Source organism: Mustelus asterias, chromosome 5, assembly GCF_964213995.1.
Source record: "Mustelus asterias chromosome 5, sMusAst1.hap1.1, whole genome shotgun sequence".
Lineage (NCBI taxonomy): Eukaryota > Metazoa > Chordata > Chondrichthyes > Carcharhiniformes > Triakidae > Mustelus > Mustelus asterias.
In genome coordinates, this window is record NC_135805.1 from 9,306,099 (window position 1) to 9,319,337 (window position 13,239).

The 13,239-nt window shown below is 45.5% G+C and overlaps 1 protein-coding gene across 1 annotated transcript in view; it reads left to right on the forward strand.

The window, feature by feature from the left end:
- Positions 1–13,239, forward strand: part of LOC144493945 (dynein axonemal heavy chain 8-like) — a 1,745,965-nt gene that overhangs the window by 1,038,728 nt on the left and 693,998 nt on the right. Inside the window, exon 38 of the mRNA XM_078213522.1 lies at positions 6,061–6,301. Within this exon, the coding sequence (XP_078069648.1) occupies positions 6,061–6,301 (241 nt within the window). The remainder of the gene's footprint in view (positions 1–6,060; positions 6,302–13,239) is intronic.

The window sequence follows — 13,239 nt, forward strand, 5'->3', positions numbered from 1 at the left end:
GACCATGTTTTTGAGGAAGAGAAGCTGTTACAGGCTAATAGGCTGGAGGAAATAGATGTTCGGAGGGAGGATGTCCTGGCAGTTTTGAATAAACTGAAGGTCGATAAGTCCCCTGGGCCTGATGAAATGTATCCTAGGATTCTTTGGGAGGCAAGGGATGAGATTGCAGAGCCTTTGGCGTTGATCTTTGGGTCCTCGCTGTCCACGGGGATGGTGCCAGAGGACTGGAGAATGGCGAATGTTGTTCCTCTGTTTAAGAAAGGGAATAGAAATGACCCTGGTCATTATAGACCGGTTAGTCTTACTTCGGTGGTTGGTAAATTGATGGAAAGGGTCCTTAGGGATGGGATTTACGACCATTTAGAAAGATGCGGATTAATCCGAGATAGTCAGCACGGATTCGTGAAGGGCAAGTCGTGCCTCACAAATTTGATAGAATTTTTTGAGGAGGTAACTAAGTGTGTTGATGAAGGTAGGGCAGTTGATGTCATATACATGGATTTTAGTAAGGCGTTTGATAAGGTCCCCCATGGTCGGCTTATGATGAAAGTGAGGAGGTGTGGGATAGAGGGAAAGTTGGCCGATTGGATAGGCAACTGGCTGTCCGACCGAAGACAGAGGGTGGTGGTGGATGGAAAATTTTCGGATTGGAGGCAGGTTGCTAGCGGTGTGCCGCAGGGATCAGTGCTTGGTCCTCTGCTCTTTGTGATTTTTATTAATGACTTAGAGGAGGGGGCTGAAGGGTGGATCAGTAAATTTGCTGATGACACCAAGATTGGTGGAGTAGTGGATGAGGTGGAGGGCTGTTGTAGGCTGCAAAGAGACATAGATAGGATGCAAAGCTGGGCTGAAAAATGGCAAATGGAGTTTAACCCTGATAAATGTGAGGTGATTCATTTTGGTAGGACAAATTTAAATGTGGATTACAGGGTCAAAGGTAGGGTTCTGAAGACTGTGGAGGAACAGAGAGATCTTGGGGTCCATATCCACAGATCTCTAAAGGTTGCCAGTCAAGTGGATAGAGCTGTGAAGAAGGCCTATAGTGTGTTAGCTTTTATTAACAGGGGGTTGGAGTTTAAGAGCCGTGGGGTTATGCTGCAACTGTACAGGACCTTGGTGAGACCACATTTGGAATATTGTGTGCAGTTCTGGTCACCTCACTATAAGAAGGATGTGGAAGCGCTGGAAGGAGTGCAGAGGAGATTTACCAGGATGCTGCCTGGTTTGGAGGGTAGGTCATATGAGGAAAGGTTGAGGGAGCTAGGGCTGTTCTCTCTGGAGCGGAGGAGGCTGAGGGGAGACTTAATAGAGGTGTATAAAATGATGAAGGGGATAGATAGAGTGAACGTTCAAAGACTATTTCCTCGGGTGGATGGAGCTATTACAAGGGGGCATAACTATAGGGTTCGTGGTGGGAGATACAGGACGGATATCAGAGGTAGGTTCTTTACGCAGAGAGTGGTTGGGGTGTGGAATGGACTGCCTGCAGTGATAGTGGAGTCAGACACTTTAGAAACATTTAAGCGGTTATTGGATAGGCACATGGAGCACACCAGGATGATAGGGAGTGGGATAGCTTGATCTTGATTTCAGATAAAGCTCGGCACAACATCGTGGGCCGAAGGGCCTGTTCTGTGCTGTACTGTTCTATGTTCTATGTTCACGCACCATCCTCTGTAAAAAACCTGCCTTGTACATCTCCTTTAAACCTTGCCCCTCACACCTTAAACCTATGCCCCCTAGTAATTGACTCTTCCACCCTAGGAAAAAGCTTCTGGCTATCCACTCTGTCCATCCCCTCATAATCTTGTAGACTTCTATCAGGTCGCCACCAATGCATGAAATGCCCTGACTTGCCCACCTAATCCCACATGGCCCATAGCCTTGAACGTTATGGAGTGCCAAATATTCATCCAGGTACTTTTTAAAGGATGAGGCATCCCGCCTCCACCACCCTCCACCATCTGAAAGTTTTTCCTTCGTTACTCGGAAATTTTGGGTGGCACAGTGGTTAGCACTGCTGCCTCACAGCGCCAGGGACCCGGGTTTGATTCCCAGCTTTGGTCACTGCCTGTGTGGAGTTTGCACATTCTCCCTGTTTCCTCCGGGTGCTCCAGTTGCCTCCCACAGTCTGAAAGGCGTGCTGGTTAGGTGCATTGACCCGAACAGGCTCCAGAGTGTGGCAACGATGGGAATTTCACATAACTTCATTGCAGTGTTAATGTACCATGCCTTGGGACATCCTTTCCTGCAGCGTATCAGGTAGACAACGTTGGCCGAGTTGCAAGAGTATGTACCGTGTATCTGTGAACAGAATTCCCACTCACCTGAAGAAGGGGCTTAAGGCTCCGAAAGCTTGTGACTTTAGCTACCAAATAAACCTGTTGGACTTTAACCTGGTGTTGTTAAACTTCTTACTGTGTTTACCCCAGTCCAATGCCGGCATCTCCACATCATGACCTCCTTTGTAGCCAGTGAGGATACAAAGATTTCTCTCAAGGCCCCAGCAATTTCCTCCCTTGTCTGTCTCAGTATTTTGGGGTATATCCCATCAGGCCCTGGGGATTTGTCTACCTTAATGTTTCTCAAGAACCCCAATACCTCCTCCTTTTTGATCTCAACATGACTCAAACTAGCTACACACCCTTTCCCAGATTCCTCATCCACGAAGTCCTTCTCTTTGGTGAATTCTGACGCAAAGTACTCATTTAATACCTCACCCATTTCCTCTGGCTCCACGCATAGATTCCCTCCCCTGTCCTTGAGTGGGCCAACCCTTTCCCTGCTACCCTCTTCTCTTTTAATATGTATAAAGAGCCTTGGATTTTCCTTAATCCTGCTGGCCAATGATTTTTCATGACCATTTTTAGCTCTCCTTCCTCCTTGCTTAAGTTTCTTTCTACTTTCCTTGTATTCCACACTTGCTTCGTGTGTTCCCAGCCTCCAAGTCTTGACAAATGCTTCCTTTTCCTCTCTGACTAGGCTCACAATATCTCTCGTTATCCAAGGTTTCCAAAACTTGCCATACTTATCCTTCAACCTTACAGGAATGTGTCGGCCCTGAATCCCTATCAACTTACACTCGAAAGCCTCCCACATGCCAGATGTTGATTTGCCCTCAAACATCTGCCCCCCAATCTACATTCCTCAGTTCCTGCCTAATATTGTTGGAATTAGCCTTCCCCCAGTTTCGCACCATAACTTGAGGACTACACTTATCTTTATCCATCAGTACCTTAAAGCTTACTGAATTGTGGACACTGTTCCCGAACTGCTCCCCTACTGAAACATCAACCAACTGGCCGGGCTCATTCCCCAATACCAGGTCCAGTATGGCCCTTTCCCTCGTTGGACTATCTACATACTGTTTCAAGAAGCCCTCCTGGATGTTCCTTACAAACTCTGCCCCATCCACGCCCCTAGCACTAAGTGAGTCCCAGTCAATATAGGGGAAGTTAAAATCTCCCACCACAACAACCCTGTTACTTTTACACCTTGCCAAAATCTGCCTACATATCTGCTCCTCCCGCTGGCTGTTGGGTAGCCTACAGTAAACCCCCAACATTGTGACAACACCTTTCCTATTCCTGAGCTCTACGCATATTGCCTCGCTGTATGAGCCCTCCGAGGTGTCCTCCCGTAGTACAGCTGTGATATTCTCCTTAACCAGTAGTGCAACTCCACCCCCCCCACTTTTACATCCCCCTCTATCCCACCTGAAACATCTGTATTCTGGAATGTCCTTCCTTCCTGTCCTGTCCTTCCCTTAATCAAGTCTCTGTAATACAACATCATAGTTCCAAGTAATAATCCAAGTTCTAAGTTCATCTGCCTTACCTATTACACTTCTCGCATTGAAACAAATGCAATTCAGTCCACCAGTCCTCTTTGATTAGCAATCCCACCCTGCCTGCTCTTTCTCCGAGTCTTACTGGCCAAACCCTCTGGTTCCCCTTCAGTTCATTCACCTTTGCTTTGGTTCCCACCCCCTGCCAAACTAATTTAAATCCTCCCCTGTGACACTCGCAAACCTTCCAGCCAGAATATTTATGCCCTTCCAGTTTACTTGCAACCCGTCCTTCTTGTACAGGTCCCACCTGCCACTGAAGAGCCCCAATGGTCCAGATATCTGAAACCCTCCCTCCTACACCAGCTGTTTAGCCACATGTTGAGCTGCACTATCTTCCTATTCCTGGCCTCATTGGCACGTGGCACAGGGAGTAATCCCGAGATTACAACCCTAGAGGTCCTGCTTTTTAACTCTCTACCTAACTCCCTAAACTGCTGCTGCAGGACCTCATCACTCTTCCTATCTATGTCGTTAGTACCAATATGTACCACGACCTCTGGCTGTTCACCCTCTCCCTTCAGAATGCTTTCTGCCCGTTCAGAGACATCCTGGACCCTGGCACCAGGGAGGCAACATACCATCCTGGAGTCTCTCTCATGTCCACAGAAATGCCTATCTGCACCCCTAACTATAGAGTCCCCTATCACTATTGCTCTAGTGCTCTTTGTCCCTCCCTGCTTAACAACAGAGCCAACCATGGTGTCACTGCTCTGGCTGCTCCCGCTGTTATCCCCTGATAGGCCATTTCCCCCAACAGTATCCAAAACGGTATACTTGTTAGAGAGGGGAACGACCACAGGGGATTCCTGCACTGACTGGCTGCCCCTTCTAGCGGTCACCCATCTATCTGGCTGTGCTTTGAGTGTGACCATGTTAGAGACACTTTCCGCCACCTTCATGCTCCTAAGTGCATCCAACTGCTGCTCCAACCTATCCATGCGGTCTGTAAGGAGCTGCAATTGGGTGCACTTCCTGCTTTTGGCATGCTGGTCTTCATCAGTCAGGGCATTGAGTATAGAAGTTAGAAGTTATGTTGCAGTTGTACGGGACGTTGGTGAGGTTGCATCTGGAGTATTGTGTCCAGTTTTTGTCACCTTGCTATAGGAAAGATGTTATTAAACTGGAGACAGTGCAGAAGAGATTTACCAAGGATGTTGCCAGGACTCAAGGGACTGAGTTATAGGGAGAGATTGGACAGGCTAGGACTTATTTCTTTAGAGCATAGGAGCCTGAGGGGTGATCTTATAGAGGTGTACAAGATCAAGAAATGCATGGATAGGGTGAATGTACTCAGTCTTTTTCCTAGGGTTGGGGAATCGAGAACTAGAGGGCATAGGTTTAAGTTAAGAGGGGAACGAATTAATGTGAACCTGAGGAGCAACTTTTTTACACAGAGAGTGGTACTTAGATGGAATGAGCTCCCATTTCTTGAAGTCTCTGACACATTACTATGTGGAAACCTTCCCACCACGCAGCGTCCCAATCATGTATGACCCATCCCATCCCTGAGTTGGGGCTTCACTCTGCAGCCAACTGCATTACTGCTGTTTCTACCCCTGGAGTGCAGTGCTATTGGCAGCTGAGCCTGATGAAGATATTCCAGGTGCCTGGAGTGCTGAAATAAGTAAGCAAATGAACCTCAAGTCCTGAATGAAGTGCAGCTCACAATGTGCACAACACATTGTGCTACAAAAGAGGTTCGCATGATTGGTCAATCAATTCAGCATTGCAGAGAGAACCCCTTTTCAGGAGTATGCATGATATTTAAAGTTATGCTCAAACTGTTCCCGATTTCACGTGGCGGGAAATGTGATTCCCCCCATTGTAGGCTTGCCAGTATACTTCCGTAAACTGATTTATAATATTGTGAAAGCAATTTTTGCACTCACGGTTTTTTCACTTCTGCCACCAAGACACCCACCATGGAGAGTAATGGAAAACTCACCTTTTTCTGAAAAATGTGTTTGCTACACCTAATTGTTTTCTCTTTAAATATTTCAGAATCTTTTATTAAAGATTCCAAAAGTTCCTCAGCATGTATGTTAATCCAATTAATCCATGATTATCTGAGTTAACTTTGAATCTGTTTTTGATCTCAGCACTCACGTTCTTGACAGATTCCTGCTAAATGTGTGATAAATCATATTTAAGAAATTTTAACACATTTCAGGTTGACCATGTGATTCATTCTTCAATTGGACTATTTCTAGGTGCCGTAGGTTGCCCAAAGGCTTGAAGGAATGGCAGGCATTTCTGGATCTAAAAAAGAAAATAGATGATTTCAGTGAATCATGTCCCCTCCTGGAAATGATGTCCAGCAAGTCAATAAAACCAAGACACTGGGATCGGATATCTGATGTAACAGGGCATACATTTAATGTAGCATCAGAAACGTTCTCTCTGAAAAATGTTATGGATGCTCCACTGCTTCAATTCAAGGATGAAATTGAGGTAAAATGAGCCATTGGTCAGTATAACTCAAAACTCATAGGAACAAAATTTGGATTTGAGTAATCACACAAATAATCAATAGCAAATTAAAGGCCAGTTTTTCACTGCCCCTATTGTCCACTCTATTATCCTTCACCTGAGACCTTTGACACCTAGTTTTACATTGGATGGACCAAAGTCAGTCTGGTCACTGTCTGGCATCACATGAGTGCATGTCTGATACTTTATGTGCCAATACACTTACTGAAGCACAGTCAGGGGCCTGTGCTCATTCCTTTCCCAATCTACAGGCCTTAGAACATAAGAACATAAGAAATAGGAGCAGGAGTAGGCCATCTAGCCCCTCGAGCCTGCCCCGCCATTCAATAAGATCATGGCTGATCTGATAGTGGTTTAGTTCCACTTACCCGCCCGCTCCCCATAACCCTTAATTCCCTTATTGATCAGAAATCTATCTACCTGTGACTTAAACATATTTAACGAGGTAGCCTCCACTGCTTTAATGGGCAGAGAATTCCAGAGATTCACTACCCTCTGAAAGAAGAAGTTCCTCCTCAACTCTGTCCTAAACTGGCTCCTCCTTATTTTGAGGCTGTGTCCTCTAGTTCTTGTTTCCTTTCTAAGCAGAAAGAATCTCTCTGCCTCAACCCTGTCTAGCCCCTTCATTATCTTATATGTCTCTATAAGATCTCCCCTCAGCCTTCTAAACTCCAACGAGTACAGGCCCAATCTACTCAATCTCTCCTCATAAGCTAACCCCCTCATCTCCGGTATCAACCTGGTGAACCTTCTCTGTACTCCCTCCAAGGCCAATACACCTTCCGCAAATAAGGGGACCAAAATTGCACACAGTACTCCAGTTGCGGCTTCATCAGTACCTTGTACAATTGCAGCAAGACCTCCCTGCTTTTATACTCCATCCCCTTCGCGATAAAGGCCAACATTCCATTTGTCTTCTTGATCACCTGCTGCACCTGCAAACTGAGTTTTTGCGATTCATGCACAAGGACCCCCAGGTCCCTCTGCACAGTAGCATGTTGTAATTTTTCACTATTTAAATAATAGTCCATTTTACTATTATCCCTTCCAAAGTGGATAACCTCACACTTGTCAACGTTATACTCATTCTGCCAGATCCTCGCCCACTCACTTAGCCTATCCAAATCTCTCTGCAGACTTTCCGAATCCTCCACTTGATCGAGCACTGCCCAATGTTTCATTAAAAAGTCACAGTTTTTTTGTATTTAATTCAAAATGCTTACTTTATTTCTCACAACACAACAGGTGAAGTCGCATGGGATCAGAGGTGAGCTGGCAAGGTGGATACAAAACTGGCTCGGTCAAAGAAGACAGAGAGTAGCAGTGGAAGGATGCGTTTCTGAATGGAGGGCTATGACAAAGTGGCGTTCCTCAGGGATCAGTGCTGGGACCTTTGCTATTTGTAATATATATAAATGATTTGGAGGAAAATGTAACTGGTTTGATTAGTAAGTTTGCGGACGACACAAAGGTTGGTGGATTTGTGGATAGCGATGAGGACCATCAGAGGATACAGCAGGATATAGATCGGTTGGAGACTTGGGCAGAGAGATGGCAGATGGAGTTTAATCCAGACAAGTGTGAGGTAATGCATTTTGGAAGGTCTAATACAAATAGGAAATACATAGTAAATGGCAGAACCCTTAAGAGTATTGATAGGCAAAGGGATCTGGGTGTACAGGTACACAGGTCACTGAAAGTGGCAATGCAGGTGGAGAAGGTAGTCAAGAAGGCATACGGCATGCTTGCCTTCATTGGCCGGGGCATTGAGTTTAAAAATTGGCAAGTCATGTTGCAGTTTATAGAACCTTAGTTAGGCCGCACTTGGAATATCGTGTTCAATTCTGGTCGCCACACTACCAGAAGGATGTGGAGGCTTTGGAGAGGGTACAGAAAAGATTTACCAGGATGTTTCCTGGTATGGAGGGCATTAGCTATGAGGAGTGGTTGGAGAAACTTGGTTTGTTCTCACTGGAACGACGGAGGTTGAGGGGCGACCTGATAGAAGTCTACAAGATTATGAGAGGCATGGACAGAGTGGATAGTCAGAAGCTTTTTCCCAGGGTGGAAGAGTCAATTACTAGGGGACACAGGTTTAAGGTGCGAGGGGAAAGATTTAAAACAGATATACGAGGCAGATCTTTTACACAGAGAGTAGTGGGTGCCTGTAACGCGTTGCCGGGGGAGGTAGTGGAAGCAGATACGGTAGTGAGTTTTAAGGGGCATCTTGACAAATACATGAATAAGATGGAAATAGCGGGATATGGTCCCCAGAAGGGTAGGGGGTTTTAGTTAAGTCGGGCAGCATGGTCGGTGCAGGCTTGGAGGGCCGAAGGGCCTGTTTCTGTGTTGTAATTTTCTTTGTTCTTTGTTCAACATAAAAACGCAGAGAAATGGTTCCTCAAGCCCAATTTCCCATTCAGCAAGATCATGGCAGACCTGAACGTGGTGTCATTCCTTGCTGGTCTCTAAACTCTGTCCAATTCTCTGATCTATCAGTAATCTTTGAAGTACTGTACATTTCTTCCTTTGATTTCAGATTATCTGTAACTCCCTCAGTTAACCATGAATGGTGCATCCTTCTCATCAAGTATTTCTTTATCAATGGAATCATAAAAATCATCGAATCCCTACAGTGCAGAAGAGACCATTCAGCCCATTGACTCTATATCGACTCTCTGACGGAGTATCTTACCTCTCCCCTGCCCTATCCCTGTAACCCCACACATTTACCATGGCTTATCCATCAAACCGACATATCTTGGGATGCAAAGACACAATTCTGCTTGGCCAATTCACCTAACCCGCACATCTTTGGATCTTTATGTGAGAGCTATGAAATACCTCCTTAACACAAGGGCAAAATAATTAGGAGCAGGATGACATTTGGTCACTGAAGCCTTCTCCACCATTCAGTAAGATCATGGCTGAACTGATTGTGGCCTCAACTCCTCTTTCCTGTCCTCCCCCATAGCCCTTGACACCCCAAAATCTAACGGAACTTTGAATATTTTATTATTCATTCGTATGACATGGACATCGCTGGCCTGCAAATATTGCCCATCCCTAGTTGCCCTATGTACTGTGGGTTGACCCACAATGCCAATAAAGAGGGAATTCCAGGATTTTGACCCTGCGACTGCAGAGGAATGGTGATACATTTCCAAGTCAGGTCGGTGAGTGGCTTGGAGGGGAACTTGCAGGTGTTGGTGTTCCATGTATCTGCTGCCCTTGTCCTTCCGGATGGAAGTGGCATGGGTTTGGAAGGTGCAGTCTAAGGATCTTTGGTGAATTGCTTTAGACAATAAATAAACAATAAGACAGAAAATACACACTGCTGCTACTGAGCTTCAGTAGTGGAGAGAGTGGATGTTTGTGGATGTGCCAATCAAGCGGGCTGCTTTGTCCTGGATGATATCAAGCTTCTTGAGTATTGTTGGAGCTGCACCCATCCAGGCAAGTGGGGAGTATTCCATCACACTCCTGACTTGTGCCTTGAAGATAGTGGATAGGCTTTAGGTAGTCAGGAGATGAGTTACTCACCGCAGTATTCCTGGCCACTGACCTGCTCTTGTAGCCACTGTGTTTATTTGGTGAGTCCAGTTGAGTTTCTGGTCAATGATAACCCCAAGGATGTTGACAGTGGAGGATTCAGTGATGGTTACACCATTGAATATCATGGGGCTGTGGCGAGAGTGTCTCTTATTGGTGATGGTCATTGCCTGGCATTTGTGTGACATGAATGTTACTTGTCACTTGTCAACCCAAGCCTGGATATTGTCCAGATCTTGTTGTATTTTAACATGGACTGCTTCAGTATCTGAGGAGTCGTGAATGGTGCTGAACATTGTGCAATCATAGAAACATATAAACTATAACCAGGAGTAGGCCATTTGGTCCTTCAAGCCTACTCGACCATTCATTTTGATCATGGCTGATCACCGAATTCAATAGGTCTCTGAGTAACCACCTCCCTCAATTTGCATTCATTCAAGTAATAATCTGTCTTCCTTTTATTGCTACCAAAGAGGATAACCCTACATTCATCCACATTATACTGCATCTGCCATGCAGATGCCCAAACACTCAGCCTGTCCAAATCACACTGAAGCATCTCTGCATCCTCCTCACATTCACCCTCCCACCCAACTTTGTATCATCTGCAAACTTGGAGATAGTACATTCAGTTCCCTCTTCCAAATCATTAATATATAATGTGAACAGTTAGGGTCCTAGCACAGATCCTTGTGGAACCCCACTCGTCACTGACTGCCAATCAGAAAAAGACCCATTTATGCCAATTCTTTGCTTCCTATCATTGGCAAATATCCCCACTTCTGACCTTATGACGAGGGAAGGTCATTGATGAAGCAGCTAAAGATGGTTGGGCCTGGGACACTACCTTGAGGGGTTCCTGCAGAGATGTCCTGGAGCTGAGATGACTGACCCTCCACAACCATCTTTCTACATGCCAGGTTTGACACCAATCAGTGGAGAGATTTCCCTCTGATACACATTCATTCCAGTTTTGCTAGGGCTCCTTGGTGCCACATTTAGTCAAATGCGGCCTTGATGTCAAGGGCTGTCACTCTCACCTCATCTCTGGAATTCAGCTCTTTTGTCCATGTTTGAACCAAGGCTGTAATGAGGTCAGGAGCTGAGTGACCGGCGAAACCCAAACTGGGCTTCACTGAGTAGGTTAATGCTGAGCAGGTGCTGCTTGATAGCACTGTTGATGATCCCTTCCATCATTTTACTGATGATTGAGAGTAGACTGATTGGGCGGTAATTGGCTGGGTTGGATTTGTCCTTTTTTGTGCACAGGACATACCTGGGCAATTTTCCACATTGTTGGGGAAATGCCTGTGCTGTAACTGTACTGGAAGAGCTTGGCTAAGGGAGCAGCAAGCTCTGGAGCAAGTCTTCAGTACTATTGCCAGAATGTTTTTGTGGCCCATTGGCTTTGCAGTATCCAGTGACTGCATCGTTTCTTAATATCACATGAAGTGAATCGAATTGGCTGGAGACTGGCATCTGAGATGCTGGGGAACCACTGTAGAAGGCAAAGATGAATCATCCACTTGGCATTTCTTGCTGAAGGTTTCTGTGAATGCTTCAGCCTTATCTTTTGCACTGATGAGTTGGGCTCCTCCATCATTGAGTTTGCGGATATTTGTGAAGCCTCTTCCTCCAGTGAGTTGTTTAATTGTCCACCACCATTCATAACTGGATGTGCCAGGACTGAAGAGCATAGATCTGATCCACTGGTTGTGGGATTGCTAAGCTCTGCCTACCACTTGCTGTTTATGCTGTTTGGCAGAAACATAGATCTTGATCAATTGGACCAGTGGATTGATAAATTGCAGATGGAGTTTAGTTTAGATAAATGCAAGGTGATGCATTTTGGTAGATCGAATCAGGGCAGGACTTACTCAGTTAATGATCGGGTGTTGGGGAGAGTTATAGAACAAAGAGATCTAGGGGTACAGGTCATAGCTCCTTGAAAATGGAGTCACAGGTGGACAGAGTGATGAAGTAGGCATTCGGCATGCTTATTTTAATTGGTCGGACCATTGAATATAGGAGCTGGGACATCTTGTTGAGGTTGCACAAGACATTTGTAAGGCCACACTTGGAATATTGTGTACATTTCTGGTCACCCCATTATAGAAAGGCTACTATTAAACTCACATGATGAAGGAGCAGCGCTCTGAAAACTCGTGCTACCAAATAAACCTGTTGGACTTTAACCTGGTGTTGTGAGACTACTTACAGTGCCCACCCCAGTCCAACGCTGGCAACTCCACATCATTATTATTAAACTAGAAAGAGTGCAGAAAAGATTTACTTGATGTTACCGGGAGTTGATGGCTTGAGTTATGAAGAGAGGCTGGATAGATTGGGACTTTTTTCCCTGAATGTTGGAGGCTTAGGGATGAGCTTATAGAAGTCTATAAAATAATGAGGGGCATAGATCAGCTCGATGGTCAACATCTTTTCCCAACGGTGGGGGTGTCTAAAACTAGAGGGCATAGGTTTAAGATGAGAGGGGAGATACAAATTTTTTCACACAGAGGGTGGTGAGTGTCTGGAACAAGCTGCCAGAGGTAGTAATAGAGCGGGTACAATTTTGTCTTCTAAAAAGCATTTAGGCAATTATGTGGGTAAGATCGGTATCGAGGGATTTGGGCCAAACACGGGCAATTGGGACTAGCTTAGTGGTTAAAAAAATGATTGGCACGGACAAGTTGTCCGAGGGGCCTGTTTCCATGCTATAAATCTCAATGACTCTATGACTCTATAGAAACATTGGAAATAGGTGGAGGATTAGGCCATTTGGCTCTTCGAGTCTGCACCGACATTCAATATGATCATGGCTGATCATGCCCATTCAGTATCCCACCCCCATTTTGTCTCCATACTCTTTGATCCCTTTAGCCACAAGGGCCACGTGCAGCTCCCTCTGGAACATATTAATGGACTGGCCTCAACAGCTTTCTGTGGTAGAGAATTCCACAGGTTCACAACTCTCTGAGTGAAGAAGTTCTTCCTCATCTCAGTCTTGAATGGCTTACCCCTTATTCTTAGACTGTGACCCCTAGTTCTGCACTTCCCCAACATCGGAAACTTTCTTCCCACATCTAGCCTGTCCATTCCCATCAGGATTTTATATATTTCTATGAGATTCCCTCTCATTCTTCTAAATTCCAGTGAGCACAAGCCCAGTCGATCCAGTCTCTCTTCATATATATGTCCTGCCATTCCGGGAATCAGTCTGGTGAACCTTTGCTGGACTCCCTCAATAGCAAGAATGTCCTTCCTCAGATTAAGAGACCAAAACTACACAATACTCAAGGTGTGGCCTCACCAAGGCCCGTATAACTGCAGCAAGACATCCT